This window comes from Oncorhynchus keta, chromosome 35, assembly GCF_023373465.1.
Source record: "Oncorhynchus keta strain PuntledgeMale-10-30-2019 chromosome 35, Oket_V2, whole genome shotgun sequence".
Classification (NCBI taxonomy): domain Eukaryota; kingdom Metazoa; phylum Chordata; class Actinopteri; order Salmoniformes; family Salmonidae; genus Oncorhynchus; species Oncorhynchus keta.
In genome coordinates, this window is record NC_068455.1 from 67,913,805 (window position 1) to 67,933,145 (window position 19,341).

Here is a 19,341-nt window from a genome sequence, read left to right on the forward strand (position 1 = left end):
GACTATTATCAAGGTTCTCCCTAAATTGTGCAAGATTGACACTGCGCTACCTTGTGGACTACCTGTGCCACTTTGTAATGAAAATAAATAAGTACCACCTTGTTAAAACATCCTCGGGAGAACCCTGATATTTGAACATAATATATTATAAAGTGGTTTGAACCCAGAATGCTGATTGGGTATGATACATAACTTTTTATTGTTCAAATTACATTGGTAACCAGTTTACAATAGCAAAGAGCCACTTCAGGGGTATACGATATGACCAATATACCACGGCTAAGGACTGTATCCAGGCACTCTGCGTTGTCTTGCTTAAGAACAGCACTTAGCCTTTGGCAAAATACCACACACAGCCCCTCGTGGCTTATTGCTTAATTAGCCTATTGCTTCTACCATTACAAATTGAAGGCCTAGTTGTAAGCTTCTGCATCTCTGTTGGATGTTGTGTTAAATTGGGATCCCCTCAGCTTAGCCTTCTGTACAGGGCTATTCTCAGCTGGGAGGCAGCTTTATCACCTTTGATGTGACGTCCTTTATGGCTCACTGCCCATTATTCTGTGTGCCTGTCTGCCTGTCTGCCTGTCTGCCTGTCTGCCTGTCTGCCTGTCTGCCTGTCTGCCTGTCTGCCTGTCTGCCTGTCTGCCTGTCTGCCTGTCTGCCTGTCTGCCTGTCTGCCTGTCTGCCTGTCTGCCTGTCTGCCTGTCTGCCTGTCTGCCTGTCTGCCTGTCTGCCTGTCTGCCTGTCTGCCTGTCTGCCTGTCTGCCTGTCTGCCTGTCTGCCTGTCTGCCTGTCTGCCTGTCTGTCTGCCTGTCTGTCTGCCTGTCTGCCTGTCTGCCTGTCTGCCTGTCTGCCTGTCTGCCTGTCTGCCTGTCTGCCTGCCTGTCTGCCTGCCTGTCTGCCTGTCTGCCTGTCTGCCTGTCTGCCTGTCTGCCTGTCTGCCTGTCTGCCTGTCTGTCTGGGAATCGTTGTCCCAAAGTCGGGAAGTCAGGCGACAAGTTTAGGTCCAAAATAAGCCTATAGAAACGCAGCTTATTTTGGACATATTTTAGCGAGAGTGAAACCTCTAGCTTAGCCTCTTCCTCTATGGTTTACACACACACCAAGCCCCTCCCCCCGCCTCACGCCAGCAATTTATTTATACATTTATTTAACTAGGCAAGTCAGTTAAGAACAAATTCTTCAATGTTGAGAGATCACATCTTCCGCTATTTGCATTTGAGGTTTGGTCCAACAGAGTAGGTCATATGGATCCCAAAACACATTGAGACATTATTTTTGCTGTAATAGAGGATAAATGAACTCTTCCATTTTAAGTCTCAACTCCTCAAATTGCCCACAGAACAGACACTAATAAAACGAGAGTATTAATTAACATTGATTCTGGATAACGAATCATCTGCATTGGGTTACCACGTACCGCTAGCAGCATTTTAGCCAAAGACTGTTATACTAGCTGTCTAGTCTGTGTTTTATAAATGTGCAATAAGCATAAAGAACAGTTATATAAGGAATTGGCAACTCGTTCTCATTCTGAGGAATAAGGTAGGGCACTTGGTTTCAACATCTGAACAAGGTGGACAGGCTAACATGCTTTTCAAACAGTTGGAGAGGTTAAACTATTTTGATAAAGTAATTAAGTTATTAGTGGGTCTTATTTTTGTGGAAAGCTCATATTTAGCCTGGGTATAACTTCACAAACCCTGAATTCATTAGATTATTGCTGACTGTATGAAATGCAGTGTATTTGACCTTTCATTGTACAACAACGCTTATTTAGAGAGAACATTAAAAAACGTATATTTATATATAGTGATTTGCCCATAAGTTTGAAATAATGGAGAACTGATTGCTAGGCCACATCTCCCAGCCGTATCTCCTGTCTGTCAGTGTTTCTCCACTTGAAGTCTTCTACTTTATCCTAAACTCATTTTCTTTCCTTTTCTCTCTTGGTCCCTTTCTGTATTCTCTGTTGTTCCCTCTCTTTCTGATGCTTCGCTTCCAGCCCTTTTGCTGCTTGGTGAGTTTTCTGCTCAGTTTGTTGAGCTTCGTAGAAACTAAGCACAGATTACAGTACTGCACTTCCAGCAGTCTCTCCTCACACGATCTCTCCTTCCAAGCCTTGGTACTCTGTCCATCTATCTACCCCCTGGGGTCCTCTCCTTCCACCCACCTATAGCCCTGGCACTCTGTCCATCTATCTACCCCCTGGGGTCCTCTCCTTCCACCCACCTATAGCCCTGGCACTCTGTCCATCTATCTACCCCCTGGTGTCCTCTCCTTCCACCCACCTATAGCCCTGGTACTCTGTCCATCTATCTACCCCCTGGTGTCCTCTCCTTCCACCCACCTATAGCCCTGGCACTCTGTCCATCTATCTACCCCCTGGTGTCCTCTCCTTCCACCCACCTATAGTCCTGGCACTCTGTCCATCTATCTACCGCCTGGTGTCCTCTCCTTCCACCCACCTATAGTCCTGGCACTCTGTCCATCTATCTGCCCCCTGGTGTCCTCTCCTTCCACCCACCTATAGTCCTGGCACTCTGTCCATCTATCTACCCCCTGGTGTCCTCTCCTTCCACCCACCTATAGTCCTGGCACTCTGTCCATCTATCTACCCCCTGGTGTACTCTCCTTCCACCCACCTATAGCCCTGGCACTCTGTCCATCTATCTACCCCTGGTGTCCTCTCCTTCCACCCACCTATAGTCCTGGCACTCTGTCCATCTATCTACCCCCTGGTGTCCTCTCCTTCCACCCACCTATAGCCCTGGCACTCTGTCCATCTATCTACCCCCTGGTGTCCTCTCCTTCCACCCACCTATAGCCCTGGTACTCTGTCCATCTATCTACCCCCTGGTGTCCTCTCCTTCCACCCACCTATAGCCCTGGCACTCTGTCCATCTATCTACCCCCTGGTGTCCTCTCCTTCCACCCACCTATAGCCCTGGTACTCTGTCCATCTATCTACCCCCTGGTGTCCTCTCCTCTCCTTCCACCCACCTACAGTGGGGCAAAAAAGTATTTAGTCAGCCACCAATTGTGCAAGTTCTCCCACTTAAAAAAATGAGAGAGGCCTGTAATTTTCATCGTAGGTACACTTAAACTATGACAGACAAAATGAGAAGAAAAAAATCCAGAAAATCGCATTGTAGGATTTTTAACTAATTTATTTGCAAATTATGGTGGAAAATGGTCTCCTCGCCTCCTTCTCAAAATGTATTGGAGAAGAAGGTCTGAGTGGAGGGGGATCTTGGACCTTCTCCAATATGGTTGAGAAGGAGGCAAGGAGATGGGATCCAGGGAAAGGCGACTTGAGATGCAGACTCTGTGTCCCTGCCCTATACCACTCCTCTTTACTCTCGCCTCCTACTACCTCACTCCATCTCATCTTGTCTAGCCCTCCTTTCTCCCTCTTTCTATCCTCACACCCTCCTTCTCCTACCTCCTGCAGACATCCCTCTCCTTCTTTCCTCATGCCCTCCTTCCTGCCAGACATCCCTCTCCTTCTTTCCTCACGCCCTCCGTCCTCCTGCCAGACATCCCTCTCCTTCTTTACGATCCTCCGTGGTGCTTGATCTTGGGTCTGTTCAACATTTCCCCCACCAATGGTTAAGGTTAATACTGGGGGAGGGGAAGCTGATCCTAGATGAGTACATAGGGGAAACGTCACCCCAGAACATGTGAGACACACATAGGCTACACTGTTGAAGGAGGGCGTGACATCCCTCTCCTTCTTTCCTCACGCCCTCCTTCCTCCTGCCAGACATCCCTCTCCTTATTTCCTCACGCCCTCCTTCCTGCCAGACATCCCTTTCCTTCTTTCCTCACCCCCTCCTTCCTGCCACACATCCCTCTCCTTCTTTCCTCACGCCCTCCTTCCTGCCAGACATCCCTCTCCTTCTTTCCTCACGCCCCCTGTCCTCCTGCCAGACATCCCTCTCCTTCTTTCCTCACGCCCTCCGTCCTCCTGCCAGACATCCCTCTCCTTCTTTCCTCACGCCATCCGTCCTCCTGCCAGACATCCCTCTCCTTCTTTCCTCACGCCCTCCGTCCTCCTGCCAGACATCCCTCTCCTTCTTTCCTCACGCCCTCCGTCCTCCTGCCAGACATCCCTCTCCTTCTTTCCTCACGCCATCCGTCCTCCTGCCAGACATCCCTCTCCTTCTTTCCTCACGCCATCCGTCCTCCTGCCAGACATCCCTCTCCTTCTTTCCTCACGCCCTCCGTCCTCCTGCCAGACGTCCTTCTCCTTCTTTCCTCACGCCCTCCGTCCTCCTGCCAGACGTCCTTCTCCTTCTTTCCTCACGCCCTCCGTCCTCCTGCCAGACATCCCTCTCCTTCTTTCCTCACACCCTCCGTCCTCCTGCCAGACGTCCTTCTCCTTCTTTCCTCACGCCCTCCGTCCTCCTGCCTGACATCCCTCTCCTTCTTTCCTCACGCCCTCCGTCCTCCTGCCAGACATCCCTCTCCTTCTTTCCTCACGCCCTCCGTCCTCCTGCCAGACATCCCTCTCCTTCTTTCCTCACGCCCTCCGTCCTCCTGCCAGACATCCCTCTCCTTCTTTCCTCACGCCCTCCGTCCTCCTGCCAGACATCCCTCTCCTTCTTTCCTCACGCCCTCCTTCCTGCCAGACGTCCTTCTCCTTCTTTCCTCACGCCCTCCGTCTTCCTGCCAGGCATCCCTCTCCTTCTTTCCTCATGACCTCCTTCAACAGTGTAGCCTATGTGTGTCTCACATGTTCTGGGGTGACGTTTCCCCTATGTACTCATCTAGGATCAGCTTTCCCTCCCCCAGTATTAACCTTAACCATTGGTGGGGGAAATGCTGAACGGACCCCAGATCAAGCGTCTAGGGGCGACTTCACCCTACTCTGTCTCATGTTCCTCATGTCCTGCTTTTCCCTCCAGGATAAGCAGCCTGACGATAGGAGACTCGGAGCGCAACACCTCCAGCGGCCAGCAGAGGGAGCCTCCAGCTGACATCCCCCCTGAGAACACAGGTACATGGGGTTTGTAGTAGCCTCACAAGCCACGTGATCTCACAAGCTTACATGAATGTTTCATGCATCTGTCTGGTAATTATGAGGCTAGGTTTGTAGCACAGATGTGGCATACCCAAACCTATATGTACAAACTACTTCGACTAACCTCTACCCTGCACTTTGACTCGGTACCGGTACCTCCTGTATATAGACTTTATGTGCGTGTTACTTTATATTTTTTACTTTAGTTTATTTCGTAAATATTTTCTTAACTCTATTTCTTGAACTGCTTTGTTGGTTAAGGGCTTGTAAGTAAGCATTTCACGGTAACACCTGTTGTATTCGGCGCATGTGACAAATAAAATTTGATTTGAAAATGTGATTTCATATACAGTGCCTTGCGAAAGTATTCGGCCCCCTTGAACTTTGAGACTTTTTGCCACATTTCAGGCTTCAAACATAAAGATATAAAACTGTATTTTTTTGTGAAGAATCAACAACATGTGGGACACAATCATGAATAGGAACGACATTTATTGGATATTTCAAACTTTTTTAACAAATCAAAACCTGAAAAATTGGGCGTGCAAAATTATTCAGCCCCTTTACTTTCAGTGCAGCAAACTCTCTCCAGAAGTTCAGTGAGGATCTCTGAATGATCCAATGTTGACCTAAATGACTAATGATGATAAATACAATCCACCTGTGTGTAATCAAGTCTCCGTATAAATGCACCTGCACTGTGATAGTCTCAGAGGTCAGTTAAAAGCGCAGAGAACATCATGAAGAACAAGGAACACACCAGGCAGGTCCGAGATACTGTTGTGAAGATGTTTAAAGCCGGATTTGGATACAAAAAGATTTCCCAAGCTTTAAACATCCCAAGGAGCACTGCAAGCGATACTATTGAAATGGAAGGAGTATCAGACCACTGCAAATCTACCAAGACCTGGCCGTCCCTCTAAACTTTCAGCTCATACAAGGAGAAGACTGATCAGAGATGCAGCCAAGAGGCCCCTGATCACTCTGGATGAACTGCAGAGATCTACAGCTGAGGTGGGAGACTCTGTCCATAGGACAACAATCAGTCGTATATTGCACAAATCTGGCCTTTATTGAAGAGTGGCAAGAAGAAAGCCATTTCTTAAAGATATCCATAAAAAGTGTTGTTTAAAGTTTGCCACAAGCCACCTGGGAGACACACCAAACATGTGGAAGAAGGTGCTCTGGTCAGATGAAACCAAAATGGAACTTTTTGGCAACAATGCAAAATGTTATGTTTGGCGTAAAAGCAACACAGCTCATCACCCTGAACACACCATCCCCACTGTCAAACATGGTGGTGGCAGCATCATGGTTTGGGCCAGCTTTTCTTCAGCAGGGACAGGGAAGATGGTTAAAATTGATGGGAAGATGGATGGAGCCAAATACAGGACCATTCTGGAAGACTGATGGAGTCTGCAAAAGACCTGAGACTGGGACGGAGATTTGTCTTCCAACAAGACAATGATCCAAAACATAAAGCAAAATCTACAATGGAATGGTTCAAAAATAAACATATCCAGGTGTTAGAATGGCCAAGTCAAAGTCCAGACCTGAATCCAATCGAGAATCTGTGGAAATAACTGAAAACTGCTGTTCACAAATGCTCTCCATCCAACCTCACTGAGCTCGAGCTGTTTTGCAAGGAGGAATGGGAAAAAATGTCAGTCTCTCGATGTGCAAAACTGATAGAGACATACCCCAAGCGACTTACAGCTGTAATCGCATCAAAAGGTGGCGCTACAAAGTATTAACTTAAGGGGGCTGAATAATTTTGCATGCCCAATTTTTCAGGTTTTGATTTGTTAAAAAAGTTTGAAATATCCAATAAATGTCGTTCCACTTCATGATTGTGTCCCACTTGTTGTTGATTCTTCACAAAAAAATACAGTTTATATCTTTATGTTTGAAGCCTGAAATGTGGCAAAAGGTCGCAAAGTTCAAGGGGGCCGAATACTTTCGCAAGGCACTGTAGCAGTTTAGTACTGGTTCATGTTATGCCCAACTGACTTGAATGGTCTTCTCTTAATCTCTCTCTCTCTCTATCTCTCATCTCTCTACTTCTCTATTTCATTCCTTCTTTATCTCTCTCTTCAACTCCCTTTTCTTTGTCTCTCTCCATCTCCCTCTCGTATCTCTCACCACCCCCTCTTTCCCTCTCTCTCCCCCCTCCCTCTCTCAGGTCCAGGTCTGGTTCAGAGATGTGTGGTGGTACAGAAAGACCAGCTGGGGTTTGGCTTCACCGTGTGTGGCGAGAGGATCAAGCTGGTGCAGAATGTCCGACCAGGTCAGACACACATCCACACAGTAACTGACTTGATTTCTACACGTCTTATATGATGGTTCTGGAATGTTTCTCACCTGTTTCTTCATGCAGGTGGTGCAGCAGTCAAGGCAGGGGTCCACGAGGGAGACAGAATCATAAAGGTTACGCCTCATTTCAAACGTAAACTAAAAACCATCTCTGTCTCGGTCATCAGAGACTCAATACAATCAGCAGACTTAGTCTGCCTTCTCTCTTTCTTTCTCAGGTGAACGGCTCGCTGGTGTCGTCCATGTCTCACCAGGAGGTGGTGAAGCTCATCAAGTGTGAGTGTCACTGGTTTCTGTAACGATGATGGTTAAGGTTATGATGACTTTAGGTCTATGCTGTCAGTAAAATGTCGTTGCCAACAGCTGTTTATTAAATTATCTTTCTTTCTCTTTTTTTCTTTCTTTCGTTCTTTCTCTTTCTTTCTTTCTCTCTTTTTCTTTCTTTCCAGCTGGGCCGTATGTTGCCCTGACACTTCAAGGACCGCCCCCTTCAGCAGCCGCCCTCGTCCTACAACCCCTCCCCACTGACCTCTTGTCCAATCAGAGGACGTCACTGGGAGGTGAAGCCCCGCCACCACCACCTCCACCCCTGCCCCCCGGACTTACCAGCACCCCCTCCCAAAGAATCAACAAACCACTACAGGTGAACACCACACCTGGGTCTGTATTCATAAAGCGTCTCAGACAACGAGTACTGATCTAGGATCAGTTATACATTTTGGATCATAAGGAATAAGATAAGATAATAAGATTATATGGACTCCTATTCTCAGACACTTTATAAATACTGTTCCTGGAACATTGCCTTACAAATACTGACTGGTATACCAGCTTGACCATAATACTGACCAGATGTTCAAACCAATGTGGTATAACATGGGTCAACAAGGAGGAGCCTAACATTTATTTTCCCTCTCCTCTTCTGTCATTGTGTTAGAACCTAGATGTACAGAAACACGCCACTCAGATCCTCAGGAACATGTTGGAACAGGGAGAGGCTGAGCTCCAGGTAACAGTCATAGGGTGCGCTCGTTTTTAGGGGTGCGCTCGGGCGGGGTCTGGTTTTTCCCGCCCTTGGAAAATTATTTTGGGGCGGGGCCTTGCTGATCGTGACAATATAAACAAGGAAGTTAAAATAAAATAAATTTCAAATCAAATTTAAGTCACAGGGTTTCAAGTCTCTGTTAAACGATTCCCAGAATCAGTAGAGAATTGTTAGGAAATCTGTAATTCTCCATCCAAGATTTTTGGAAAACCTGGGAATATGGAGAAATGTTGCAAACCCATACAATCAAACCCACTTAGAATGGACACTGATCTGGAATATAGACATACCTGTTCTATATGTTGCATTTCTAGCTGTAATGTTGTGGCCCACTGAATATGCAATGGTAAGGACTAGCGGTCGACCGATTATGATTTTTCAACGCCGATACCGATTATTGGGGTACAAAAAAAGCCGATACCGATTTAATCGGGCGATTTAAAGAAAGAAAGAAAAAAAAAAGAAGACAATTACAACAATAAAATCTATTTAACCTCAAATAAATAATGAAACATGTTAAATTTGGTTTAAATAATGCAAAAACAAAGTGTTGGAGAAGAAAGTAAAAGTGCAATATGTGCCATGTAAGAGAGCTAACGTTTAAGTTCCTTGCTCAGAACACGAGAACATATGAAAGCTGGTGGTTCCTTTTAACATGAGTCTTCAATATTCCCAGGTAAGAAATTTTAGGTTGTAGTTATTATAGGAATTATAGGACTATTTCTCACTATACCATTTGTATTTCATATACCTTTGACTATTGGATGTTCTTATAGGCACTTTAGTATTGCCAGTGTAACAGTATAGCTTCTGTATCTCTCGTCACTCCTACCTGGGCTCGATCCAGGAACACAACGACAACAGCCACCCTCGAAGCAGCGTTACTCATGCAGAGCAAGGGGAACAACCACCCCAAGTCTCAGAGCGAGTGACGGTTGAAACGCTATTAGCGCGCACCCCGATAACTAGCTAGCCATTTCACATCGGTTACACCAGCCTGATCTCGGGAGTTGATAGGCTTGAAGTCATAAACAGCAGAGCTGCTGGCAAAACGCACAAAAGTGTTGTTTGAATGAATGCTTACGAGCCTGCTGGTGCCTACCACCGCTCAGTCAGACTGCTCTATCAAATCATAGACTTAATTATAACATAATAACACACAGAAATGCGCCTTAGGTCATTAATATGGTCGAATCCGGAAACTATAATCTCAAAAACAAGACGTTTATTCTTTCAGTGAAATACGGAACCGTTCTGTATTTTATCTAACGGGTGGCATCCATCAGTCCAAATATTCCTGTTACATTGCACAACCTTCAATGTTATGTCATAATTACGTAAAATTCGGACAAATTAGTTCACAACGAGCCAGGCGGCCCAAACTGTTGCATATACCCTGACTCTGCGTGAAATGAACGCAAGAGAAGTGACACAATTTCACCTGGTTAATATTGCCTGCTAACCTGGATTTCTTTTAGCTAAATATGCAGGTTTAAAAATATATACTTCTGTGTAGTGATTTTAAGAAAGGCATTGATGTTTATGGTTAGGTACACGTTGGAGCAACGACAGTCCTTTTTCGCGAATCCGCACTGCATCGATTATATGCAACGTAGGGCATGCTAGATAAACTAGTAATATCATCAACCATGTGTAGTTATAACTAGTGATTTTGATTGATTAAGTTTAATGCTAGCAACTTACCTTGTCTTCTTACTGCATTCGTGTAACAGGTGGGCTTCTCGTTTATTTATTTATTTCACCTTTAGTTAACCAGGTAGGCAAGTTGAGAACAAGTTCTCATTTACAATTGCGATCTGGCCAAGATAAAGCAAAGCAATTCGACAGATACAACGACACAGAGTTACACATGGAGTAAAACAAACATACAGTCAATAATACAGTATAAACGAGTCTAAATACGATGTGAGCAAATGAGGTGAGATGGGAGGTAAAGGCAAAAAAAGGCCATGGTGGCAAGGTAAATACAATATAGCAAGTAAAACACTGGAATGGTAGATTTGCAGTGGAAGAATGTGCAAAGTAGAAATAAAAATAATAGGGTGCAAAGGAGCAAAATAAATTAAATAAATACAGTAGGGGGAGAGGTAGTTGTTTGGGCTAAATTATAGGTGGGCTATGTACAGGTGCAGTAATCTGTGAGCTGCTCATCTGCTGACAGTTGGTGCTTAAAGCTAGTGAGGGAGATGAGTGTTTCCAATTTCAGAGATTTTTGTAGTTCGTTCCAGTCATTGGCAGCAGAGAACTGGAAGGAGAGGCGGCATGAGGCAGGTGGTTAGAGCGTTGGACTAGTTAACCGTAAGGTTGCAAGATTGAATCCCTGAGCTGACTGTAACGGCGTTCTTCGTTTGTGGAAAGAGAGTCGGACCGAAATGCAGCGTGTAGGTTACTCATGACTTTAATGAAAGAATCATGAAATAACACAATATTATACAATGCAAAACAACAAACGGAACGTGAAACCTAATTACAGCCTATCTGGTGACTACAACACAGAGACAGGGACAAACACCCACAAAATACAAAGCGAAAGTCAGGCTGTCTAAATACGGTTCTCAATCAGAGACAACGACAAGCACCTGACTCTGATTGAGAATCGCCTCAGGCAGCCAAGCCTAACTAGACACACCCCTAATCAGCCACAATCCCAAATAATACAAATCCCAATACGAATACAACATATAAACCCATGTCACACCCTGGCCTACCCAAACATATAACAACAACACAAAATACAATGACCAAGGCGTGACACTGACAAGGTAAAAATCTGTTGTTCTGCCCCTGAACAGGGCAGTTAACCCACCGTTCCAAGGCAGTCATTGTAAATAAGAATGTGTTCTTAACTGACTTGCCTAGTTAAATAAAGAATAAATAAAGGTGTAAAAAAATGACTGATTTCCGATTGTTATGAAAACTTGAAAACGACCCTAATTAATCTGCCATTCCGATTAATCGGTCGACCTCTAGTAAGGACACTGTTTATGAGAGTATCTATTTAGTTTGACCAATCATCATTGACCATTATCAGTGCCTCTGATAATGTCACTGACCAATCCCGCAGGACCTGATGGAGGAGCTGTCACGGAACCCCTCCCCATCACTGGAGGAGCGAATCGATAGTGCCAAGAGGCGCACCCAACAAGTGCGGGTTAAAATCAAGCAAGATCTGGTGAGATGCCTGTGTGCATGACAACAGACCCCTAACAACGCTTAACTAGATCTCTCATGTCCCCACTAGATACTATATTTTAGATTTTCATTACCTTAGTTTATAACGTTTGTTATTTGTTATTTCTTTGTCTCTCAAGGATGGAACTCGCCCCAAAGCTGTGTCCAACTATGTAATAGCAGGAGATGGTTTGTATTGGATTTGTTTGTCAATGAGTTGTGTGCATTTTTATGATACAAATGCACTGGTGTAAAGTACTTAAATAAATCAAGTACTACTTAAGTAGATTTTTTGGGTATCTGTACTTTACTATTTATATTTTTGACAACTTTTACTTCACTACATTTCTATAGAAAATAATGTACTTTTTACTCCATACATTTTCCCTGACACCCTTAAGAACTTGTTACATTTTGAATGCTTAGCAGGACAGGAAAATCATGTAATTCACGCACTTATCAAGAGAACATCCCAGGTCATCCCTACTTCCTCTGATCTTGCGGACTCACGAAACACAAATGCTTTGTTTGTAAATTATGTCTAAGTGTTGGAGCCCATGCTATCAGTAAAACAAAACAAAATGACAAGAAAATTGTGCCCTCTGGTTTGCGTAATATAAGGAATGATAAACGATTTATACTTTAACTTTTGATACTGAAGCATGTTTTTGCAATTACATTTATTTTTTATATTTAAGTATATTTTAAACCAAATAATTTTACTCAAGTAGTATTTTACTGGGTGACTTTTACTTGAGTCATTTTCTATCAGGATCAGTGTCCAAGATGTATTTACTTTTACTCAAGTATGACAATTGGGTACTTTTCCCACCACTGTACAAATGTATATAATTTCTCCATTTATCGGCAGCTCGGCTGTCGGTGGACTCAAGTGAAGGAGACTTTGAGGTAAGTAATGTCAGCACCAGATGCACCAGACCTTTATGAATGACTGATGAGAGAGGGGCGAGATGGTCCTTCTCACCCCTCCACCCCCTTCTCCCCCAGACCTGTGAGAGCCCCCACTCCTCCCCTCCTTCTTCAGGACCCCCCTACGCTGGAGACAGGGCTCCGACACACACACCTTCTCTGACTCGGTGATACCAACACACACACACTCTTCCACTCACAAACACACACACACACACATTCTGATTCAGTGAGAAGATTTGCACACATGCACTGCATATATACCGTCTAGTCTGAGTCAGTGATGTGAACAATGTCTCCTACACAACTACACACACACACACATGCCAAAGGTTTTATTTTCCTAATCCTGACCTTTTATTTTCCTAATCCTGACCTTTGTGACCTGTCTTTTGGCAGGCTGGGAAGACTCAGATCATTGGCCCCGAGGAAGAGGAGGAAGAGGACGACAGCTATGCACTCAATGAGGTGAGACCGTCTTTATCAGCAAACATCACTTACCTCATCTACGTATCCTGCATCTCACATCTGTGGAACTATATGAATCTCCCTCTCTCTCTACGTCTGTCTCCCTCTCTTTCCCCTTCCTCTGTCTTTCCCTACTTTAGATGGACGGTCCATTTCAGGACATAGAGCTTCTCAAGTCGAGACCGGCCCATATGACGGTGTTCATGAGATATGTCTTCAGCCAGCTACTGGATCCCAACCCACTGGTCAGTACTCTGACCCCAAGGACTGCTATTGACTGTTGTTCCACCTCTTACATGGGAACTAATCTGGTGTGTGTGTGTCGTCTCTCTACAACAGCTGTTCTACCTGTCGGTGGAGGCCTACCTGGGCTCCAGCCCTAAAGACGCCCGTGTCCTCGCGCCTCAGATCTGCTCCCACTTCCTGGACCCTGACGCTGTGCGTCTCTCATTGGTTTATTCAGTTAATTCATTTGGTGAATTAGTCTTAATCAATTAGACCGGACCATTTAGTACTCTTGTAGTTACGGTTCCTTACATTTTTTAAATTTAATTTTCAGCCGTTAAAAATCAGAGTACGAGAAGAATACCTGGCTGATATAGGTAAGATCCAACACAACATACTAACGTTACTGTGATGGTTTTATTTTGAGTTAACCTTTCTTTAACCAGCCACGTCAATTAAGAACAAATTGTTATTTGCAATGATGGCCTGGCAAGAAGCCAAAGGCCTCCTGTGGGGACGAGGGTTACAATAAAAAACAACAATGTAAGACAAAACAGACAGAAGACTGGCAACTGCACAAATACAACAGCAAACAGTGCAGGTGTGTGAAGTAAAACATGTTTCCTCACAGAAGGCAACGCAAACTTGTGACACGGGGTGACAACAATAAACAGCTACATGTCTCAACAACCTGTTCATCTATTTGCCCTTTGACCTCCTCCAAGGACACCAGGTCCTGGGGTTTTAGGTTGGCTGGGAGGGAATTCCACGACCAGGGGGGGCTGAGTAATGAAATTACCTTTTTCCATTCTCTGTAAACATTTTTGGGACTGTTAGCATAAAACAAATTAAGATCAGAGCTTGTTTTAATTTCGAGTTAGAAGAGAGGATAGATAAAATGAGCGGTGTTTGAGGCTGCGTGTTGCTAGTGATGTCCACCTGACAGCACTGTAGCGATTGGTGACAAAAATAAGGCTGCATGATACACAGTCAAGACCCTTCAGTATAGAGCTTGAGGACATGAACAGTATCACCATAGTTCAACACGGAGAGAAAAGCACAGCTAATCAACTATTTTCTGACTGCAAAGGAAAAACAAGCTCAACATCTCATCCACCCAAACTCCCAGTTATTTGTACGTTTTGACGTGCTCTATAGAATGTCCTTCCAAGGTACTAATTACATGGTTTTCAGAGTGTTTACTCTTGGAAAATACCATGCATTTTGTTTTACAGGGATTCAGAACAAGCTTCAAATCTTCCAGATTCTTTTGAATGATGTTTTAAAGCCGTTTGAGCTTTGCCAAAAGCTAAAGGGAAATTGCTGCCACTTAATAAGTAAACAGTGTCACCTGCATAAAAATGTCTCAATATGTCTCCCAATGTTGTTGATCTAGATAATAAACCACAGGGGACCTAAAATGGATCCTTGAGGAACACCTGATTGCAGCTCTATGGTGTCAGACTTACAACCGTCTGCCTTAACACACTGGGTTCAATTTGCCTGGTAGTTTACAAACCCCTCCAGCGCATGACCAGTAATGGTAGTTGTGTAAAGTGGTCAGTCTTAACTCTGTCAGTACAGGATTGTGATTCTAGTTCAGTCTGTAATAAGTCTTACTGTGAGGTGTTGTGTCCTGTCTCAGAGAGTCGTCTCCATGCCCAGGAGGACATCAGGGGACCTCTGTCTGAGCTCCAACAGCAGGTGCTGCCTGACATTCAGGACCAAATACAGGACTACAGGTACAGTACAGTGTATGGGACAAGATGAATCATCTGGAGGGGTGTCTTGTGTTTGACAGTGTGTGTGTGTATATGAAACCCATTGTGTGTGCATTGAGGCTTGTGCTAAATGCAGATAATGGCCGTGTGTATGTTATTTTGTTTGTTAGAGTTGGGCGATATGGACAAAAATCCAGATCGACTGTCCCATTAACAACCACCCATATTATCAAACTTATTTCATCTCAGTTTTTCAGTTTTTCGTCCCAGCTGTAGTTTGTGTGTATTGAAAGTTGTGTGACCTTGTGTGCTCTGGCGCATGTGTTTGTGTAGGAACAAGCAGATGATGGGTCTGGGCTCTCTGTTTGGAGAGGGAGACCTGCAGCAGCTGGATGGAGACCCAGCCAAGGAGAAACAGGTGGTGGACAGACAGGTCACTGCTCTCTGGGAGATACTGTGAGTAGGACTGTCTAGCTATGATACAACATGTTTATCCCATGTGACCTTATCAGGAAAGAGTCTGGGGCCCCTATATATGGAATGCATTCTAAGGGAGACACAGTAAGTAGGACTGCTAAGATTGCAACAAATAACACACATTGTTACTTTTGTGCTTTGCTGCGATGGTTCCGTGTTAGCATAGCAAAACAGTAACTACGGTAGGACAGTGACCGAGCCAGCTGGCAGTAGAGGGAGCTCAACTAGCCTCAACATCTTACCGTACCAAAGGTCAGAGTGTGATCACTGATCACTCGGGAGGCTTTGCAGGTAACATCGAGCCGCGGCCGCCCTACCCACATGATGTTTGTTACACACACCTACTCACTCCTATCACATGACTCACTGCTAGGTAGATACAAAACAGGTCACCTTGTTTTTTATCAGCAAGGATTTATTTATTTTGCACCTTGTTCAACAGGACCCAGCCACTTTGGAACTAAGCAAGAGACCTTATTAAAAGAGAGGTTGTTGATTTTGTGCAGAAGAGTGCGAGAGTGAAGAAGCTAACAGTTGTTTTTCTGTGTGTTGCAGCTCGAAGCACGAAGACGACAGAAGGTAATAAAAGTCTGAGCGTCTCATGTCTGTTGCTGGAACGTGATTGAATAATAATGCTTGTTTGTTTGTGTAAACGTACCCTTCTCCATTCTGTCATTTCTCTTCCTTTCTTTGTCTTTCTCTTTCTTTCTCTCTTTCCCCTGTTTCTTTCTCTTCCCCGTTACCTTTTTCACACTCGCTCGCCCTCCCCCCTCTCTCACGCCCTCGCCCTCACACTGCCTCTCTCTCTCGCCCTCACACTGCCTCTCTCTCTCGCCCTCACACTGCCTCTCTCTCTCGCCCTCACACTGCCTCTCTCTCGCCCTCACACTGCCTCTCTCTCTCGCCCTCCCCCTCTCTCGCCCTCACACTGCCTCTCTCTCTCGCCCTCCCCTCTCTCGCCCTCACACTGCCTCTCTCTCTCGCCCTCCCCCCTCTCTCTCGCCCTCACACTGCCCCTCTCTCTCACCCTCCCCCTCTCTCTCGCCCTCACACTGCCTCTCTCTCGCCCTCCCCCCTCTCTCTCGCCCTCACACTGCCTCTCTCTCTCGCCCCCCTCTCGCCCTCACACTGCCTCTCTCTCTCGCCCTCACACTGCCTCTCTCTCTCGCCCTCACACTGCCTCTCTCTCTCGCCCTCATACTGCCTCTCTCTCTCGCCCCCCTCTCGCCCTCACACTGCCTCTCTCTCGCCCTCACACTGCCTCTCTCTCTCGCCCTCACACTGCCTCTCTCTCTCGCCCTCACACTGCCTCTCTCTCTCGCCCTCACACTGCCTCTCTCTCTCGCCCTCACACTGCCTCTCTCTCTCGCCCTCACACTGCCTCTCTCTCGCCCTCACACTGCCTCTCTCTCTCTCGCCCTCACACTGCCTCTCTCTCTCGCCCTCCCCCATCTCTCTCGCCCTCCCCCCTCTCTCTCACCCTCACACTGCCTCTCTCTTTCCTTCCCTCTCCCTCCTCAGTTCTCCTCTAGCCTCTGCGGTGCTGTTGTACCTCCGTCACTCGGGCATTAAGCTGAGGGACTCCAGGGTGTTTCCAGGACTCGGCACTGAGAAGGAGAAGTGGCTCTCCTTTTTCCCCAAGACCAAGAAGGTAGGAGCTGGAGTCAAAGGTCGAATACTGTGTTCTGGGTCATATTCAGTAGGCACTTGTCCAAAAAGAAACGTTTGCTTGAATTTTTACTATGCAAAAAAAAAAAAACGTTCTCAATGTCCAAGATGTGCTTGAAATGATTGTTTTACATCAGAGCTTTACTGTTGTTTACTTCTACAGCTGAGCAGTGCAAAGAAAGAGAAGGATGGAGAGGACAGGAAGAGAAACCCCATCCTGAAGTATATCGGCAAGCCCAGGAGCACCTCCCAGTCCAGTAACCACACACACACACCGAGACAGACACACACACACACATTCTGTTTTCATCGTAACAGTATGATTTAATTCCCATTATCTCATCCTTCGTTTTGACCCTCGTTGATCATTTTTCTGTCTCATGTTTTCTTTTGCTTCACTTTGATTTCCCAGCGTTCCATGTCCCCTTGTCTCCCACTGAAGGTGTGTCATTTATTATTTTGAATATCTTATTTTATCTTGTTTTTTTTCCAGTGTTTTCTCAGCTTATTTTAAAACATGATAATATATAATTATAAATGCCATTTAGCAAACACTTTTTTTTTTATCCAAAGAGACTTGATGTACTGTTATTGCTTTTTTGGTTTTAGGCTGGGTATCAGTAAAGCACACTGTAACAACTGCTGATTTCTAAAATGGGCTTTATAAAATACATTAGATTGATTTGATGTTCTGTGTGTGTCCCCTGTCTCTTCTCCTCTCAGTGCGTCCTGGCAGTGTGAGGAACATCATCCAGCAGTTTGAGAACCAACCAGAGATCCCCGGGGAGGAGGGGGACGAGGGAGACCTCCAGAGACTGTCCTCCAGCAGCCTGGGAGAGGACAGTATGGACAGGTATCAGAGAGAGAGAGTGTGTCAGGTCTATTGTGCACAATTGTTTGTGTGTCAAGATTGTACATGTTTACTTATGTGTTTCTCTTTCTCTCTCTCACTGTCTCTTTCCTCAGCCCTATGGTGTCGGTGCGTCTGGCTCGTAGTGAGTCTCTGAAGGCGCAGGGGGAGGGGCGTCGGTGGGGCGGGGCTTCAGGAGTGGAGACAGTCCCTCGTTCCCGTAGCGACGTGGACATGGAGGACTGTGGGGAGGAGATAGAGGGGCCGGGCCTGAGACCCCTACACCACAGCGCCTCCTCCTCAGCCACCAGTAGCTCAGCACGGTGAGACTACACACACACACACGTCTTGCTCCTACACACACATCTGAAACCACACATGTTGCACAAACTCACACACAGACACTGTTTCGGAACACACTGTAGGATCCACATGCTCCTGACGGGGTTGAGCAGCAGCTTTGTAGCACAGAATAAAGATAACAGAATAGAACCAGATCTGATTGGTTTTTCCTCCTCAGATCCTTGGAGAACCCCACGCCTCCATACACCCCTCGGTCGTCTAGACGACAGTAAGACATCACTACTACCTACTGAGGTCTTCAACTTTGATCGACCTGGAAGTATATTAAAACACCTCTCTCTGTGTGCTTCTGCGCGCACGTGTGTGTGTGTGTAGGTTTGAGGAGTCCCCGGTGGCCCTGCTTCCTGATGCCCCAGCCCTAGAGGACGACGTGGTGGACAGTCACAACTGGCAAGAGACAGTGGCCCCTCAGGTCCTGGCTACACTCTGTCCCCGAGAGGTGGACCGACAGGCCGTCATTTACGGTAAACATCCACTGCTTGGCTTGACCTTTGGGTAGCAGCAGAGGAATGTGCAAGGATACATTCAGGCCGAGAGGAACATGTGAAAACCTTATGCATCTACAACTGTTTCTATATCCTGTCTAAACATAGCCACTGTATATCTGACTGGAACTAACAACTTCTATTCTAAATATTATTAGATTGTTATATTTACATTCTTCTCTGTGTCTCCCCCTTCCTCTCACCTCTCCCGCCATTCCTCCCTCCCTCCGTCCCCCCGTCCCCCTCTCCTCAGAGTTGTTGACGACAGAGGTGTCTCACCTGCGTACTCTCAGGGTCTTGGATCAGGTGTTTTTCCAGAAGATGAGGTGTGTTCTGAGCTCTGACGAGCTGGCCTGCATCTTCCCCAACCTGCCTCAGGTCTACCAACTACATGGTCAGTGTGTGTTTCTCAGTTCTGTCAATAGGTATTCAGTCCATGTAGATTTAAAGATCTGATAAGATTGTGTTGCATTAAAAAGGTTCTCTGTTTGTGGCATCGCTGTGTAAACATAATATTTTAATGGATTTAGGTGCTGCATGGTAGAGAAGCACTGTTTTAGCGTTGCCTTTGATTTGGT

General features: G+C 45.8%; 1 protein-coding gene across 1 annotated transcript in view; it reads left to right on the forward strand.

Annotated features, from left to right (window-relative positions):
* The window catches only part of LOC118369183 (rho guanine nucleotide exchange factor 11-like), a 35,867-nt gene that overhangs the window by 3,240 nt on the left and 13,286 nt on the right, over window positions 1-19,341 (forward strand). The window contains 26 exon segments of the mRNA XM_052497377.1: window positions 4,911-5,002; window positions 7,209-7,313; window positions 7,404-7,453; window positions 7,558-7,615; window positions 7,789-7,982; window positions 8,277-8,348; window positions 11,470-11,577; window positions 11,717-11,765; window positions 12,448-12,485; window positions 12,585-12,609; window positions 12,612-12,673; window positions 12,906-12,974; window positions 13,115-13,219; window positions 13,314-13,412; window positions 13,534-13,576; window positions 14,845-14,941; window positions 15,254-15,376; window positions 15,953-15,976; window positions 16,919-17,048; window positions 17,229-17,322; window positions 17,478-17,507; window positions 17,789-17,918; window positions 18,032-18,238; window positions 18,436-18,486; window positions 18,594-18,742; window positions 19,017-19,157. Of these exon segments, the coding sequence (XP_052353337.1) occupies window positions 4,911-5,002; window positions 7,209-7,313; window positions 7,404-7,453; window positions 7,558-7,615; window positions 7,789-7,982; window positions 8,277-8,348; window positions 11,470-11,577; window positions 11,717-11,765; window positions 12,448-12,485; window positions 12,585-12,609; window positions 12,612-12,673; window positions 12,906-12,974; window positions 13,115-13,219; window positions 13,314-13,412; window positions 13,534-13,576; window positions 14,845-14,941; window positions 15,254-15,376; window positions 15,953-15,976; window positions 16,919-17,048; window positions 17,229-17,322; window positions 17,478-17,507; window positions 17,789-17,918; window positions 18,032-18,238; window positions 18,436-18,486; window positions 18,594-18,742; window positions 19,017-19,157 (2,345 nt within the window).